Source organism: Aphelocoma coerulescens, chromosome 5 (assembly GCF_041296385.1).
Source record: "Aphelocoma coerulescens isolate FSJ_1873_10779 chromosome 5, UR_Acoe_1.0, whole genome shotgun sequence".
Taxonomy (NCBI): domain Eukaryota; kingdom Metazoa; phylum Chordata; class Aves; order Passeriformes; family Corvidae; genus Aphelocoma; species Aphelocoma coerulescens.
Window position 1 is genome coordinate 34,868,672 of NC_091019.1, and position 18,351 is coordinate 34,887,022.

The window sequence follows — 18,351 nt, forward strand, 5'->3', positions numbered from 1 at the left end:
AAAGGGAAGAAAACATCCAGAGGCAACACTTTCTGCTGACAACCAGTCAACGATTAGTTTGACAGGAATTCAGAGTAAAGAAAGTCATCATCTGGACATAAGCTTAAAGCTTTAGCTGCTACAATCAAACACTGCTGGTTTCTTCACTGAAGAATGAATGTAAGGTTCAAATGGGAAGTGGCTTTTCAAACCCACACAGTAGAGACTGTAATTTTAAACGGGAACCAATGGCAAGGTGAATGTTGAGTTAATGCAATTCACTCAAACACACTAGAGGTTTACCCATATAAGCATATTTTTAAAAAATTCAACACAGGGTAAAAAGCCAAACCCACACATCCCCTGAACACTTACAAACCTTCAGCATATCACTGTCATAAGTATAGTCTATTGCTGGAGATATACGCTGTGAAAATATCTGACTCATCATAGTCCGGTAGGCCTTCCCATCCACATTTGCTAAGGTATGGTGGAGGACTTCATGGAGCTCAGACTCTTCCATTTGTGGTGGTGGAAGATGTTCACTTTTCAACAGCTCCACAGCTGTTGGCCGTGCTGCAGGATCATGGTTCAGGAGCCATGTAATAACCAATCTCTACAAATTAAATCAAAATATTACAGATTAGAAACATTTTATAAGTTAACAGTATTTACAACAAACTTGGTAGTCACATCACTTCAATAACAAACTAGGAGACGCTACAGGGGACAGAACAGCAGAATCGGAATCTTTTGGGCGTATATTATTTTCTAAGTAAATTCTGAGTATCTTTTATTATCATCTGAACAAATTTACTAAACCACACAAATTATTACAACTGTGCCTCCTGGGATGACAAAATATGTAGTATCCTTATCCTTTATTGTTCCATGGTATGCTAGCTCTGACATCTCTTTATCAAAAAAGTTAAGAAAAAGCAGAATTGCATGCTCAAAATCAAAGACTTGAGAGGTACAAATATTAGGGAAGGGGGAATCTTTCTGGCATATTTCAGTGAAATATACAAGATGGAAATGTTTTTATGGTACTAGTAACATGCAAATTGCTGTTTTACAAGCATAACAGACAAAAAGTTAATACTAACGGTCAACAAAAGAGTTGATTAGCACAAGGATAAAGCTACCTAGATGGTTCAGAGAAGATTACACTGCCCCTTATCACTTCATTACTCTGCCATGGAGGCCTCCAGAACACACTCTTGGCAGCTCTTGCAAGCAGCCAATTGAGCTTGCACATCTCTCTCTGTTCTGTGACACAGATTTCTTTCAAAAAGTTTAAGTTAAACAATTGAGCTGCCACTTCTCTGAGCATAAAAAGTCAAAACTCTCCCTCAGAGCTAGAAAGGCAAGCCAGTGAACTATAAATTTCTGAGAATTTTGTTGGTAAATATATTTCCATGTCAACTTAGAACATTCTTTTGAGATTTCATTTCCTTACCTTGTTCTAATATCACGTAATAAGAACTTGGCAGAGAATACTAGGTGGGGAATTAAGTGGGAAATTAAGGGGGAAAATTATAATCAATGTTTCCTGACAGGGAATACCTAATAGTTATAATATCTTCAAAACTACCTGCTTTGCATGCTTGACTTCATCGAAGTCCTTAGGAAACACAATTGCAGGCTAACAAAACAAAAAACAAAATCCACATTTCAATTTTAACAGGCAGTTCAGATTGCTCAGATTAGTCTTATTTTTAGGTTCTACATATTTAAACAGAGAAACTAAGCATTCCACTGCCCATGAATAAATAAACAAAAAAACCCCAAACAAACAAACAAACAAACCCCCCACACGGCAAATTTAATTTGAAGAGCTAAAAGGAAAAAGAATGCTTTGATGATGTTTTGTACAATGAAAACACAACCCATAATCCAAGCATTTACCAACTACAAATACCAACTGATTCCTGAGAAAGGCCCACCAGGCCTAAAGCTAGGTATACTAAAAAGATGATTCCTTTATCTGACATGTAAAAATTAATTTCACAGACAGAACACTCACTGCTGGCAATACCATTAGAATCCACAGTGCATTAAAGGAATGTCAGTGTATCAGCTCCAATTGTATTCTTCACTTTTCAAGATATGTTTTACAAACCTTGTTTTTAAGCATTCCCTATGGCAACATTTTTTTGCTATATTTTCCATCTTTTTGCTTCTCTTAACAAACTATTTGATGCACAGAATTAGTATGTTTCATATCTGGGTACTTACCAGCCTTAGCTGACCAAGAACAAAGATCCTTTCTGATGCAGTATTCATAGGATGGTAACACATTTCAAAGAATATTATACCTAGGCTGAACAGGTCCACTTTCTAAGGAAGAAGAAAACCCGAAAACTTGTATGTAGTACCTATCAATTCTCTGAAGATGAAAATAGCAGAGGAAAAAAAATAATGTTTAGGCTAAATTTCAAAGTCTATTAAAGCTGGAGAGAAGGCTGGGGTTTTTTCCTGTGTCTTTTTGTGTGTTTTTTATTATTTTTGTTTTTAAAGCTTTTTTGTTAGAAGACACAACCCATTAAGATTTGGTAGACTTTAAAGCCTATCATCTAGCATCTGGAAGTCTTCAAGGACAGGTTGGATGGGGTTTGAAGCAATCTGGTCTAGTGGAAGGTGACCACTGGAACTGGATAAGCTTTGGGGTCCTTTTCAACCTAAACCATTCTATAGTTCTATGACCCCCACTTTGAAAACATTTTCTTGCTTTGAAATTCAGTCTGTCTCTGCATATAAACAGGATTCTCTTTGACAGAAAAAATGCACCCCCACCTCCCACAGTTAAGGTCTAGAAATCCAGAACAGCAATATACACTTTATTACCTTAACTAAAGACAGTGAGATTTCTATCCTATTCAGTTATAAAGGTCCTCCATGATTACATGCTTTCAACTTAAAGTTGCTTGCATCTAGTCGTGATCAATCACAGGCAGAAAAACTGACTTGCCCACATCCTTCTACCCTTGGTTTCCTCTTGAAGGAATGTTTAATCCCCCTGATTATCACAGGAGTCCCACCACACATCTTTGTCAAGGAGAAATGACCCAAATCATAGCTGGTACATCTTAGATTCCATGCTACCTTTTCCTTAGGTCTCCTCCAATCATACCTGATTGTATGTAGATTTAGTGCTTCCTTGGACCTCTGGGCTGACATACAGCGCGGTGCCAACCATCCCTGTCAAGTTACCTGTGTGGCAAAAGATGAGAGCACCAGTTTCAAGAAAGTGGGAGAGAAATACAGCATCCACGTCCAGAAAAAACTCAGTCATGTTCTCTGTCTTCTAGGCTGGAGTGCAGTCCTTACTAAGAGAGACCCAGCTGAGAATACTTTGACAAACAGACAGTTCTTACCTTCACACGTTACGTATCTGTGTCTATCTGTAGTAGCTAAACTTATCTACTGCTTTACAGATTTGTAGTAGTAGGTCAGCACACAAATACTACAACTAAATTTCACTGCCATTACACCTGTCTTTAAATGTACCATGTACTAAAGTTTCCTTAAAACAACAAATTCAGACTCTAACAAAAACCAAGCCAACCAACCAAGGACGCTGAAGTCTTGATATTGTCCTGTATAGGCAAGAGAATACAAGGGCAGATGGAACAGATATACCAGATCTCTATATACCTCACCATGAGGAAAGCACTGATCTATGGCAGAAGGCTAGCAGAGATAACAAATTAATTCTTAGACAAGAGGCAAAACTGCCAGATTATAACACAGCCACCCAACTTGGTGGCTGGGGGTCCCACCCCTGGCCTCAGTAAAGAGAAGTTTTATTTTCAAAGAACAAATGAAAATTCTAACAGAATGTACAAGACCAGTGAATATAATGTTTGCTTAAAATAATTTAGAGCAAGTTGCAACGAAAACTAACCTGATGGGTCAGACACAGCAGAACCATCCGAGAGATTTTCCTCTTGTTTAGAGACCACCTGAAACCAGCAAAACAGCCATATTGTAAATGACACGTGAAATGCTTCTGTTGGCTTTTCTTGTCACTTCTGTTGGCACTGCATGGTTTAATTCTATAACCTCACAAATTTAAAAGAAGTTTAGAGCATTTTCAGTATATGAACATTGTGGTCATTTAACTTATGTTTTATTTTTCAAGTAATTACATTACCAAATTCAAGAGTTTTTTTCCATTCACTTCGAGCTATACTTACTGCATTTGCTGGATAATCTGTAGCTAAACCAAAATCACCAATTTTCACATGATCATCTGAATCTAAAAAAATGTTCACAGGTTTCAAGTCTCTGTGGATCATTCCCTGTTACAGGAGGAGAATAAAAAAAGACCCACTGCATATTAAACAATAAACAAGATTCAAAATAACTCTTTATAATAGACAGGAAAATCATAATACGTAATTTTATTACAGTGGGAAATCTACTGCATTAAGTCACTGAAGATCAGTCTTGAAGACTGACTATAGTTTGTAGCCCAGAAGCTAGAAACAATTTTCAGTGCTACCAGATACTTAACAGAATGTTTTTAAAAGATGGTCAAATTTTTATGACAAATGGGTAAAATCTGAAGCGGTTCATTATAAAATTCATGTTAATGGTAAAATATAATAAACCCCAAGAATAGACTAATAATGGAAAGGGCAGAGAGAGGAAACTTGCTAATAAATGCCCCAAAATGAACATGAAGAAACCCATAAAGAAAGAGGCATAACACAGATATTATGTGCAGGTCATAACTATCATATTTACTAACCTTTTCATGGATGTAAGCTAACCCATCCAAAATTTCTCGGAAAAGCCTCCAAAGCCGACTTGTATCTTCATATAACCCTTGGTCAATAGTGTCCCTTAATGTGCTCTTTTCACAATACTCCATCTTCAGTTGCGTAGAGGACAGAGGAAGAAAGAACAATTTTGTCAAGAAAAGAGACTATCAGAAACTTGTATCTGTACACATATTAATGCCAGGGCTCAGGAGCAAATAGTTTCACCAAAACATTCAGCTATTTGGAATTTTCCTGACAGCTGTCTTTTAGCTACAAACATGCACTCACTTCTGGGTCCTACCTCATTTTCTGGGACAATCCTATGAGCTTGCAGTAACCTATTCTCTAACATAAACATTAACAACAAGGTGGAACCAGCCAAGCCATAATATGTGATAAAGCCAAACCCCAAAGAATCTCTAGCTTTATTTCACTTGGCATCTTAGCTGCTTTTATTATGAATATACACAACACATGCAAACAAGTGTCTTAAAATGTAATTCCACCTACTTGTAACTTCCATCCAGACAAGCTCTAGCATTAAGTGCATTATAAAAAATTGCACATTACCACAGAATAGTTAGCTATGATAGACTGTTTCTGGGAGAAGCTGACTACTCCTAACACAAAGGAGGTGCCAGTAGAATAGCCTGAAATTGCAACCCTGCAGGAGTTTCATCTTGTGCCTACTGTTAGAGCCATACAATGGCTTTACAGATTACTGATTTCTATTAAAATAAAGTACATACACAATGCTGTGCTTTTGAAGAGAATGAGGAAGTTTCCACAACTGTGAAACACAATTTCCCCTCTGGAATTTAACACGGTAGACTTCAAGTCTACTTGGGAATTAACACCATAACCAAACTGAGGAACACCAGCTACAGTGCTGGGGATTGGGATGGATATTCTCAACAAATAAGCACAAGGCAAAAGAATGCTTTGAAAGGCATGGACTTAAAGGTTGGCTGCTTGGGTTGTACTGTGGTTAGGTCAGGAACTGCCAACTTTTACCTGTACACGAGCAACACCAGTTACCTCACTATGCACTACAGTAGTAAAAAACTTTGCTCTCTCCAGTCACAAATATAGAGCCTTGGAAAGCATAACAAACCACATGCACGGCACAGTGCCTTCCACCATGCAAGCCTTCAAAAACACAGTCCATTGCACAAACAGCACTGAACTTACTCATTTGTATTTTTAAAGGTCATTACTTTTCTCATGAAAAGCAGCAACTAGTCTCTGCAGGTTGACATAAACAGTATCCTTTCATGTGAACACACGAGCACATTTGTACCTGAATGTACAGATAATGCACTGTCTGAATGACTGGTGTCCTGTCTTCTCCTCCATGGCTGCCCTTTTCATTGTCTTCTTCATTCTTTGTCACAATAAAAGTAACAGAACAGTTAGCTACAAAAAGCTGTGCACTTTTTTATTATGCATACTACTATTTTTTAATGGCTGGAATACACTGATGAGAACTCAGCTTCTATGGGTAGGTTTGAAAAACAGCAAAATAATACAATGACATTTTTGTAATACCACTGTGTCTAAATAAACTAGAAAAGCAGGAGTGGCCAACCCTCAAAGTGAAAATGAGTAACATTTTGCCATCATTAGACATTGAAGGGAAAGAATTCTGGAAAATCTGGATGAAACTTAAATTTCAAGCTGTGTCATATTAAAAAAGAGAAAAAGATAAAATTTGAAACTGAAAGATGGAAAGCTTGCTTGATACATAATGCAACTACCACCCTCAATCAAAAATTTTGGTACGGTGTGTGTATATATGTATAATGACAAGAGAATGCACTGCCGTATTAAATTATATATTGAAAACTTTTTCATGCCAATGTACATTATAACAGAAAGAGGAAAGGGATGAAGCTTTAAATAAAAGCATGTTACAGATCATCAGGACTGGCAGTGACATATTCTAGAGGCTGTAGAAAAGCATGCATTAGCTTTCTAGTGATACAGGGCACTGACTGTCCCCAGCAAGTGCTGTCACACAATCTTAAAGTCAACTAGAACCTTAGACATTACAGTGACTTCCCCTCCCTTTCTGTCTGCCAGCAATACGTATTTTGTCTGCTTTAAAAAGGGGCTATGAACAGATATATTGGTTAAAAGCACCTAAGTGCAGAACGGAATTTCAACTTTGAGATGGTGTACGACCATGTAATCCATATGGCTAACTGTTAAGTCATAAACACACTGAAGTGTTAAATTTGCAATAACCTGGGTCATGACTAAAAACCCCTCATATTTAGCTCAATAAACACTATAGGAAATAGAATCCAGATTAGCTGCATCAGACTGATTTTTATGGAATGCAGCTCACAATGGCACAACACTTACTCTAACAGAACATAACCTTATATGTTTCTGTACTTACATCAGAAGTTAAACAGAACTTCCCAACTGACCTGTTTACTTGTCAAAGGCTATTTTATTATATTTTCATTTTCACTAACTTTATCTTTACACCTACCAGAGAATGACCTTTACTGTTTTCATCCTCATTATCAAAAATTATTTCACTTTCAGAATCTGTGGTTGGCCTGTTTAAAAAATAGAAAGAAAAAAACCTCAAAAGTTCTGCATACCAAGAAATATTTACTAAAGAATCTGGAAATTATTTGGGGGAAAATAAGAAAATCTAAGCTTCTGCTGAAGACTTTCTATATGCCTTAAACAAAAAAGCAAAACAAAACAATACCCAGAAAAGTATCCTGCTTGCAAAGCAACACTTCTTTTGACAGTCCAGTCTCTAAAAGGGAAGGTATATATTTGCATCAGTAAAATTTAATTACCATTTCCAGTAAGCAAAACTGAGATAAGTTTACTTACTTGCTTATACAAAAAAAATGACTGTGAGTGAGAAAACCCAACCATACACAGAGGAAGGTATGGAATACATTAATAAAAACCAAAACAAAAAAGAAAGTTTGATATTTTTCAAGATTTGTAATATTTCTGTTACTGTTTATTAAAAAACTTGAATCTCAAGGCTGGAAAAGACAACCAAACATAACAGTCATGCATTCTGGCAGAAATAATAAGAAGCTTCAAGAAGACTACACCAAAAAATTTTCCATGTAAACTGACAATCTTATCTAGAAAATTTCCTCTTCCTGTCTATCTGACTGCTGGCAAGTACACTGGTTTTGAACAAGGGGACAAAATAAACATACCGTGAACTACTGCTGACAAAAGAAACAAGAATGATAAGGCACAAACTTGGGAAAACTAACTCTGCTCATGCTCCCTATAGTGCCAGTACTGAAGCCTACTTACAAAATTGAATGTGAGAACACGCCATCACCATCATCATCGTCATCACTGGACTCCTGATCAGCTCCACTGAATTTGTTGCTGGAGGATCTTTCACATGAAGTACTCCACTCAACTGAACTTGTCAAACACGGAGGAGGAGCATTAGTTTCCACATCACTTGTCTCCTCAGGGGAAAGGATGAAGAGACCAGCTTTGGGGTGCATTCTTCTCTCTTCGGCTGCTTCAGATGTTGACACAGTGGGAACAGGACATTCATGTTTTTCTATCCAAGCATTGTAATACCTCACAATATTCTCATGGTTCAAGCGGGAGAGTAATGTTACCTCCCCCTTGATCCTCCGAAATTGCTTGCTGGTAGGGTTTATGCGAATGCGTTTCACAGCATAATAGCAACCATCAAGCTTATTTCTCACCTGCAAAATTCAAATTAATGGAAAGTCAAACACTTACAAACACCTTACCAAGCAGAGCTAGAAGAAGAATAATTTCACAGTACAGGAAGTCTTCCTTTCACCTGGAAAATGACTATAATTCAAATGCAAGGTTCCCCATACTGACAGGCTTCTTCCCCAATCTCCTAGCCACCTCTTGCAAGAAACTTTTCAGACTTTGCAGCTCCAGATAAAAACCTCAACACAGGCACAGCACACTAGCACACAGTAAATAAAACCATGCAAACACTGAATATATTGTTTTGCTTCAGAGAAAACAAAACATATCCCCAAAAAGATTTCCACAGAGGAAACAATTTCTGTACCATACCTTGATGACTGCTCCAAAAGCCCCTTTACCAAGTAATTTTAGCTCTTCAAACTCATTATAGTATCGTGAAAATTGTCTCTGTGTTTCTGTGAAGAATGAAGCGCTGGATATCCGACTGCTGGGTACAACTGTCTCCATGCAATCTATACCTGCTGAATCTGTAATGAAAACAAAATTACCATTGCTGGCAATATAGGGAGAAGGCACTAGGGACTGTCAAATAAGGATCAAGGAGGCAAAACCTAAATAACTTCAAGTGCAATTAAAACCTAAAATACAGAAGTGCTCTGCTGTGTAGAGTTAAGTTCTAGTACAAGCATAAACCTTAATACAGTTTTTAATTACTAACATGAATGATGCTGGACAAAGGAATGATTTTAACAAGAAGGAGGAAAGAAGCCTCAATGGAACACCCTCTTCCAAAGACGAAGTTAAGTCTACATGTACACCATACAGGAGGTGGATGAGTTTACATGTTTCTTTAAAGCATGAGCTGCTTCTACTGAAGAAAAAACAGTAGTCAGTCCACTCCAGCCTGTCTTGGACAGAGGCGCTAAAGACCACACTACCTTTTAAGTTAGTTAATGTAACACACTTGTGCAGTCTTGTGAAGCTGCAGCACAGCTCAATTTTTCTCTTACTGCAGGCATGTAGCCCACTTATTTAGCAGAATACAGGAAGAATTAAATTCCTTACCATCTAGATTTTCATCAGCTACAGGTATTTTTATTCGTGGAATGTTTATAAAACTATGTTGTAGCAACTGCTGAGGAGTCCATCTTTCTTTATCTTCCAAGCAAACACACCTGTTAGCAAACCACAGAGAGAACTATTTCATGTCTGACACAAATGTTAGAAGAGTTCTAGTTATATTTAAGAAATTATTACCCCCACCATTCAGATGGGAGTAGGAAGCAAAGACAGACTAAATGACTTATCCACAGTGATATACAGTTGGTGGCAGAGCAGAGAAAAAGAGAGCACCAAACCTGCTCTCCCAAATCCCAGATTAGCAGCCTGAGCCATAAGAGCAATCATCTCTTCTACAAAAACTACAACTAGAGACACAGGAGGATTTAGCTATTCTTTGCAAAATGTTAAAAACTTAAAAAAAAAAAAGGAAAATCAAAGACAAGAAGATACAGGAATGCGACAAACATACTTTTCCAGAAAGTCTTGAAAGTCAGCAGGTAAACTGGTAGGAATAGCAACTGGGAATTCCTTGGTTACTTGACCCCGGCTCAGCGAAAGCAAAAGCAAGCCCAGACGCCATACATCTCCTTTTTTTCCAGGCTTGTTGGGAAGACCATCCTCACTGAAACGAACCTTGGTTTGCTCAAAAACATCTGCTTTGCAGATGTCAGCTAAGCGCTTGGAAATGCTGTAGTCTGTGACCTTGATGTTTCCTTCAGCATCTACCAGGACACTGGAAGCACAAAGGACCTTGTGCACTACTGAATTATTGTGCAAGTAGTCGAGAGCTGACAAGATCTGGATCACGTAATGGCGCAGCTGCTCAACTGGAACAGGAGTCTCCTTGTGTAAGTACGTAGAAAGGCTGCAGCCACTTATGTGCTCCACTAAAATATCCACCACAATTGAGTCGTCCCGCTCTTTGAGGTTCATGCATTTATAATGCACTATGTTTGGGTGACTTAGCTTTGCCAGTGAGCTGAACTCTGTTTCTGCTCCCTGAAGCTGGTAGAGAAACACAACATAACATGCATTTTGTCATATCTTGGAACACACTTCCAATAAAATATGTAGCATATAGAAAATACATATAAAATACATGACATTCTCATACTTTTCTAAAAGGAAGTACTGTGCACTGGGGAAAGTACAGCTTTGCTTTCTAACAAGTAAACTTGGTTCCCTCTTTCTTCAGAATTTTAGTATTTTATTATTTTATTTATGCATACTTGCAAACACTTTCTTGCATTTGTATTATTGCAAAGGGAACTCCTGAATACCCCAACATCTCATCTTCTTTCATGCAGATGCTCTAAAAGATTAGCATTTTCAAGTTAATTACTACCCTCTCAAGTTTAATATAAACTAGCAGCCTGAAGAAAAACACTGAACCTCAACCTAAACTTTATTAAGCCAAATGCAAAATACAGGCATTACCTGTTTCTTAGACTTCTCAATCTTTTCTATTTCATGAGTTGTAAGAAACCTTCCCATCTTTTTTTGCCAGTGCAGAACCCACTCATATATTAGAACAAAGTCTCCACTGTGAATTTCCAAGGCATTGTAGACAGATTTACCAAGCTGTTCATCCTTTCCTATACACAAAGGGAGAGAAGAGGAACATGGCTTCTTCTGTTTCTAAGGATCTGGCAAGAGCTCCTGCAAAAGCTAAATAAATACCAGTAAGCGTGTTTTCTAAAGCCAGAAACATAAATCTACTTACAACTAGACAAGACACATATCTATATTGTAAGTATGGAAAATATCAGGCTTGATGAGACTGAATGCTATGTAACAGTACTCAAAAGAAAGCAATAGCACATTGACAAAAAACTGCTGCACATCTTCAAGAATTTAAAGTTTTAATAAATGAACAACCTTCCTGCTTAGCAAATTCCAGCTCTACACATAGTAACATAATTGTTCATCCTCAAACTGCAAAATAATAAAGTTTTCCTTTCTTGAGAGACCTTGAGGCTGTTCATCCATCCACTGAGGAAGTGCTATGTTGAAAACAAACAGTGAAAACATTTGATGGTCTGTCCACATGGGCACTTCATGGAGGTCTTCCAGCTCTGAAAGTCTCCTGTGATGTCCTGTATTAATGTTTTTGCTAAACCTGCTGCTTTTATGCCATCGCTATCAGCAGCAACAAAAGCAGAGTAAGTATGTATTTCCAGCCCTCTGCTTATCGGTGGTTTCACATGTTACTGAAAGCAGCCCAAACCCCAGCATTTCAAGCTGCAATTGTAATTTTGCTTACCTAGACATTTTCCTTTATGGACAGTAAGTTGTCCAGCACCACTTGTGCTGAAATTCAAAACTTCATGATTTCCAGGGGACTCTTCATTATTACTAACAGAAAGCTGGCGTTCTCGTCTGAAATGTGAAGAGAACATTTTTCTCCAACTCAGACATATAGTATATTTAAAGTCAGAAGTTGAATACAAACCTTAAAAATTGCAAAGTTTCCAAGCTATCCACAGCATACAGCTTAGTTAAACCATGACAAATGAAGGTAGTGGGGGAAGAAGGCAGGGAAGAGACCAAAATGAGCAGGTGAACAACATGGCACACTATTCTCTTGCCTTCAAATTTCACTTTGTAATCTAATGTTTGCAACAGAATAAATAAATAAATCATTCTAAAAAAGTCCGTATGCAAACTGACATACTTTGAACGTCCAGCTGAATTTGGTCGGTGTTTATTATTCCCTCCATGTTCCAAACAGCTCCCATTTAAGCGTGAAGCAACTCTGTGTCCTGCAGTATCTCTCCTGTGAGAATCTTCTGGATTTGTCAGAGCAGCTATTTCCAAACGTTCCTATAAATCAGGAAAGACACCAAGTAAGTACAGAAGTCACTCTTATCCTCGCATATGCAAGTACTTAGTTATTATTCTATGAAGTCATGCAGATGACAGAAGAAATATGTTCTCATAATAAATGCACATGTGAGACCAAAGAAGAAGTGCTGAGATTTCAGAAAATACATTTCCGCACTGTCCGTGGCAGAATGTAAAGAAACTGGAAACATTAATATACCAGCTTTTTTCTATGCCTGTTTGAAAATATCCACCTTGGTACACTCAAGATGCTAGTATATTCCAGATATAAACCCCAGAAATAATCAAGAACCTCTTTTAATTTAGATCTATTAAAAGCCCTGAATAAGAGAAGATGTCCTAGAACATTTCAAATTTTTACACATACTGTTACAGTCCTGGGAAGAACTTACTGCAATGTTATTTTTGCACACCTGCTTAGAAAGAATACCTGTTTGGCAATCTCTTTCTTTTTTCTTTCTTCCCTTTTCTCTTCCTCCCTTCTCTGAATCTCATTAAGGATTTCACGTTGCTGAAATGAATTTCAGTATTGTTAGAGATGCAACAGTACATGCAGTGCAACTGCTAAAATCTTACCCTGATTTAAAAGAAAAAAGCTATGATGCTTTTCAGAAGTGTTTAAAAGAGGACTTAGAGGATGTCACAAGAATAAAAAAATTGAAGTCAAATTAGCTCTCCTGAGGAAGTTAACAGTATCAATTGTATGATATAGGAGAATGGAATTGTAAATTACTTCTACTGCCAATGGAATTGTAAATTCCTTCTACTGCCAGACCCAACAATAAAGTTTCACACACAAAAAAGACAGGGAGATAAACCCAAACAATCTTTTAAAAACCAGAGCTATTCTATCCATATTCCCCACAGAGTGGAGACTTCACACTACCAGCCCCTGTGAGACTCTGATGAATCCCTTCATTTCCAGTGAAGGATGGTGGTGGTGTGACCTCTCCTTAGATTAAATTTGGTGCCCTGTAGAGATGTCTGTCATAGTGAATGTTCCAGCCACCATAAGAGCAAAAGAAGGTATGACAGCCTGTCTGCCTGGCTAACGCTTCCTCGTTTAAGATTGAATGCATTTAATATGTACATTTGCTTACACTTTTGTATAAGGTCCTCTTGATAAGTGATTTGCATAGGATGAGGAATCAACATTTAGGTTTGTTTCAGGTGTAAATATTCCCCAGGGTTAAAACCATATCATTAAAATATTACAATTACAGCAGCAGGTTGTTCATATAGTACATACTGATCCACTCATACTGGCAGCTCTGACAAGTTAATAATTCACTAAAACTCACCATTATGCAGAGTGATTTTAAAATCATGATTATGTTATTTTAATAATATATGGTTATTCATACTTTGGTTTCTCTTACCTCCTGCTCCTCTCTTCTCTTAACTTCTTGTGCCCTACGCAGTTCCTCCTGAGCCAATCTTTCCTGTTCTTTTTGATGATTTTTTAGCATTTCTTCATGAAAAGACTTGGAAGGTGGTTTATTATACTCACTGAGAAATGACTGTACATGGTCAGCAAGTTCAAATATCATCACCTGAAAAAAAAAAAAAAAAGAATGACATGCAGAGTCAAATGATAGCCAAATGATACCCAACCCAAAAAGCAACACAGCAGAAGCATGACGGCCAATTTTTTTACTTATCAAGGAGAATTTACCATATCTCTCTATTTATTAATAAACTGTAACAGGAAAAATCCCTGACCACAGTAGAAAAGATTGCAAAAATTACTGGAAGTCAGACAACCCAAGTCATCTTATTTTTCTAAAAGAAAAGTAAAATTTAAAAATCACTTTCTCATCTTCTTTTAGGCATGATTTTTCTACTCCCAAAGGTATGGGTCTATGACATACAAGCTACAACAAAACAAATCTTTTGCACTTATCTGTTACTGCACCTACTGCTACGAAATAGTTACTTATTTCTCTAGTAACAGCAAATCCAACCCTTCCTGCACAAAGCAGTCCCCCAGTTAGAACTGTAAGTCACATAAGGCATTCCATATTCATATAACCACAACTACTAAAATAGAAAACTGAAAACTCAGCTCAGCTGAATTCTGCTACATGGCTTGCCAGGTTGGAATCAATTTTCAGTTACTGTTTACCTGAACTGTGTATGTATTGATAATCTATTGACCTGTCAGGGCTTAAGCTTTCAGCAGTCTGGTAGCATCCCCTTATTAATTCAAGCAATCCACACTGCTAATAGACCATCTTAGCTCTAAAATTAAAGAATAGTCCAGGACAAAAGTGCAGTCAGCAGCAGCACTGAGCAGGATTTGCATGTACAGGTGGGAGATCAGCCAAATTAAATTGTACCATCAGCCTGTAACAGGGTGACATTTAGAAGATTCTCAAACACTGAATCCCCTGCTTGAAAGTAAGAATGAAGCCAGGAGACAATTCAAAATAGAAAGAATAGCACAACATGCATAAATCTGACATGTGCAACTAAAATATCTTTCCCAGGTTACTGTTCAGAAGGCAAGGCAATCATTGCATGTAGACATATGTATTAAAAAAAAACCACCAAGAGAAGCTTCAATAATTAAAAAAAACACCAACAGTTTGCTGTTCAGTCTGAACAGGTGGCTGAGGTATTGAAAAACTTTCTATATCACAGAATAGAATTTAATAAGGAATAGCTGTCAACGTAGAGCAAAAAGTTATCTCCCTTTTGCTGCAGATAAAGTAATTCAGTAATAAATGGCACTGCATATGCCATTCATACAAAACGTGTACATACATGTAACTCACAAACACATCTACACATTGCTGGAGCAAGCATGACTCTTGCTTTGGAAAATCACCATTAGGAAGATATATGACATATTTTAGGTCCTTTCAATGACATCAGAAATCAAATTGGGATTTGATAACTCTTGAGGTCCATTGTGAGCAGACCAAGTATATATTGCATGGTTTTGTGGTTACTTAGAGAATTTAACCCTTGTACTTCCGATGAATTGTCCATAGCACTGTCATTAGAAAAAACCAGCAAACAACAAACCCCACTCCCTAAATTCCAGAATACACCATTAAACTGCTAATTTTCAAAGATACTGAAAAAACTGAGGAAATTCTTGGTTATTGAACAGAATGAACAAAACAGTATCTGGCTAAAAGAGTTATTTTGAAAGTATCTGCAGAAAAATTGGCAATCAAAATACAAGTATAGTCTTCAAATGGAAAAAAAGGCTTGATGTGGCAGTACTGAATGACAGATAGCTCTTGCTAAACCTGTAAAGTAGACAGGCTTGGGAAACTGAAAGCAAAATATTATCCCATTTCAGCCTATTATAATGTACACAGCTGTGTAATTCTCACTTTTAAAAAGGCAAATGGAGCTACTCAAGTGTGTTCACCTGCAATATTTCCAAACAGCAGTAAGAAACACCAAAACCCCTGCTTTCACCAAGAATTCTTTGTTTGCTCATAATTCTTTGAATCATTTCAGTCCTCAGCAACAACAGAAAGATATCATTAATACGAAACATACCTGAGGATGTATAAAATCTCTTAAAATAGATAAAAGGGCTAAGCTTCACATATTTCTCAATCTTTCCCGTTTTACCCTGTTCCGAGGCAACCCAACTATCACTACTCCTAAACACAGAAGAAAAAAAGGCACAATGGCATGGAGTGACTGTGCTACAAAGTGTTGAGCTGGTGTTGGAACAAAGGTCTCTTATCCTTCAGTTCAGCATTAGGTGAACAAGATCACAGGGAAAAATTCCCCAGGTAACCACCATTTGCATAAACAGATACAGCCTCTTACAATATTCAAATTAATCTGAAAAGTGCAGAAAGCTCTCAGTTTTACAGTTCTCATTGCTTTTCATACTGCCAAATAACTTAGAACCTTTAAACCTAATAACGTGAACCTTTAAACAGGAATAAAGCTTCCACTATTTATACATGCACTGGATTTTAAGAGGGTTCACAGTCTGGACTTCCATTAATTAGAAACATTCCTAAGACAATCCCTCCTTCCTTAAAAGCAATGCAACTTACACTTCCAATGTGGATGTATTTCACTATATTATACCATACATTTTTAGAACTACTTAAGTCCAGAGTATATTTCTCAAGGAAGTGAAAAGCTCTTACCTCTCCACGGCGCTGTTTTGCCAGTTCAGCTAGTCTGGATTTTAGTTCATTTATTTTCTCATTTGACAAGCCTTTTGAATTTTTTAGTTGTATTTCAGGAACTCTGAGGGACGGCAACAAAACATAAAAAAGCCCTTATTAGAAAAACTGAATGTAAAAAGCAACAGATTGTTGATAAAACCAGGGAAAAGGGATGGAGTTCATAGTTACTTGGCAATTAGTCAGTGGTCAAATAAGCAGAATATAAATACTACATATACAAGATAAAGCCAGAAATACTGTATTAAATTCCCTACCATCAAATTTTCTGGTTTATCAGATTACCTGTTGGTTACACTTAACAGTGGAACTACCAAAGAAACCCTGCAGACTCTAATAATCCAGCTCTTAACCACTGACTTACTGAACAAGCCATTTAAAATATTACTAGCATAACATCTAGATGTTTAAAATTTATTTATCACCACTATACAGGTTACACAAACCCCAAGAAACAAATGCAATAAATAAATATTAGTTAAATTTTTAAAATATTTAAAATAAGGTAAACAAACAAAATATCTGTAGGCATGTTCTTTTAAACTAAAATAAAAAAAAAAAGAGAGTAGCTGTTATGTCCTTGCTATAGGGTATAACTGAGCAATCACTTAGTAGGGAACAGCATTTCCCTTCTACAGCACTCATGCCACAGCACAAATGGATGGACTGAAGGGGGTTATGCTTTGGACTATCAGTGGTATAAGGGCTGAACAAAATGGGGCACAGACCAATACTTCACCCAGAAATCACTTGCCAACAAAATGCTGGGGGAGGCTGGTCACCCGCAACCCCTTCTACATTCTCTATGGAGAACTCTTCCAAAAGCTAATCCAGCAGAAAACAGAACACCAGATGGCCCTAAATCAAAAGGAAATTCAGTCTGTCTGAGCTGAAAGAGTCAGGAGTTGAAGAAGTTTAACAAGGGCACTAAGATAGTGGCAGGTACACCTGTGTTTATGTATTTCCAAGCTACAAACTGGGGCTGCAGTCTTGCACTGACAAACTCATCCCTGTTATTCTACATTGCACAAAAGACTAAATCCAATTCAGGTGCAAAGTTTAGAGTTGCATATTATAAAATACCACAGGCTTAATAAATACTGACATGCAGAAAGCAAGACTAAGAGTGATGAATAAAGCTCCATGTTTTTTTCAACTTACACTTTACTACAGAAAGCAGAGAAAAAAGGTTATATTTGAATGTTCACTTACGTATCAGGGTAAGTATGCGGACACTTAACCCACAAGTCAACTTTGGCATACACTTCATTAGCACCAGTCAATCCCTGAGGACGCAGAACTAAATTAATTTCAGGAGGTTGTCGTACCTAAAATACAAAACAAAACTTCTGATTGAAAATGGTTGTTTGGTTTTGTCTTAATGAAAACACACAACTCTCAATCTATACTATAGTAGAATACAGCTTAGACCATCCAAACCATGAAAAAAATATGCTAATGTGTTGACATTGCTCAGTAGGAGTGAGCTGGTCCACTTACTGTCATGGTTTATCCAGCATACTTTTACAACTTCTTCAGATAAGTGTAGTTAAAGTCATTAGAAAGATGATTCAGACTGAGCAAAAATGAAGTTTTATAATAAAGCTTTTGTATTCTGCTTACTGTAAGGTAGCAGTAGAAAAAAATTAAATAAACTTAACACATGTTACTTACATCACAAATTAAAGCATTCATTCTAAAAACAGCATTTTTGCTTTTGTGTTTAGATCATTAACACCAGGCATTATTTTATTTTCTGACATGGCAACAGACCATAATGTCACACTGATATACACCTTACATGGCCAAACAAATGGGCAGTAATTTTT

The 18,351-nt window shown here is 37.1% G+C and overlaps 1 protein-coding gene across 2 annotated transcripts in view; it reads right to left on the reverse strand.

The window, feature by feature from the left end:
• The window catches only part of EIF2AK4 (eukaryotic translation initiation factor 2 alpha kinase 4), a 37,868-nt gene that overhangs the window by 18,189 nt on the left and 1,328 nt on the right, over positions 1–18,351 (reverse strand). For both annotated transcript variants that reach the window (XM_069017674.1, XM_069017673.1), the window contains exons 2-21: positions 17,735–17,850; positions 16,484–16,586; positions 13,733–13,906; positions 12,784–12,864; positions 12,184–12,332; positions 11,773–11,888; positions 10,947–11,104; positions 9,979–10,514; positions 9,513–9,622; positions 8,817–8,974; positions 8,055–8,467; positions 7,249–7,318; positions 6,049–6,132; positions 4,736–4,858; positions 4,179–4,283; positions 3,887–3,944; positions 3,113–3,192; positions 2,218–2,319; positions 1,574–1,624; positions 359–595 (exon numbers count right to left, since the gene is read on the reverse strand). In XM_069017674.1, the coding sequence (XP_068873775.1) occupies positions 359–595; positions 1,574–1,624; positions 2,218–2,319; positions 3,113–3,192; positions 3,887–3,944; positions 4,179–4,283; positions 4,736–4,858; positions 6,049–6,132; positions 7,249–7,318; positions 8,055–8,467; positions 8,817–8,974; positions 9,513–9,622; positions 9,979–10,514; positions 10,947–11,104; positions 11,773–11,888; positions 12,184–12,332; positions 12,784–12,864; positions 13,733–13,906; positions 16,484–16,586; positions 17,735–17,850 (3,024 nt within the window). The remainder of the gene's footprint in view (positions 1–358; positions 596–1,573; positions 1,625–2,217; positions 2,320–3,112; positions 3,193–3,886; positions 3,945–4,178; positions 4,284–4,735; positions 4,859–6,048; positions 6,133–7,248; positions 7,319–8,054; positions 8,468–8,816; positions 8,975–9,512; positions 9,623–9,978; positions 10,515–10,946; positions 11,105–11,772; positions 11,889–12,183; positions 12,333–12,783; positions 12,865–13,732; positions 13,907–16,483; positions 16,587–17,734; positions 17,851–18,351) is intronic.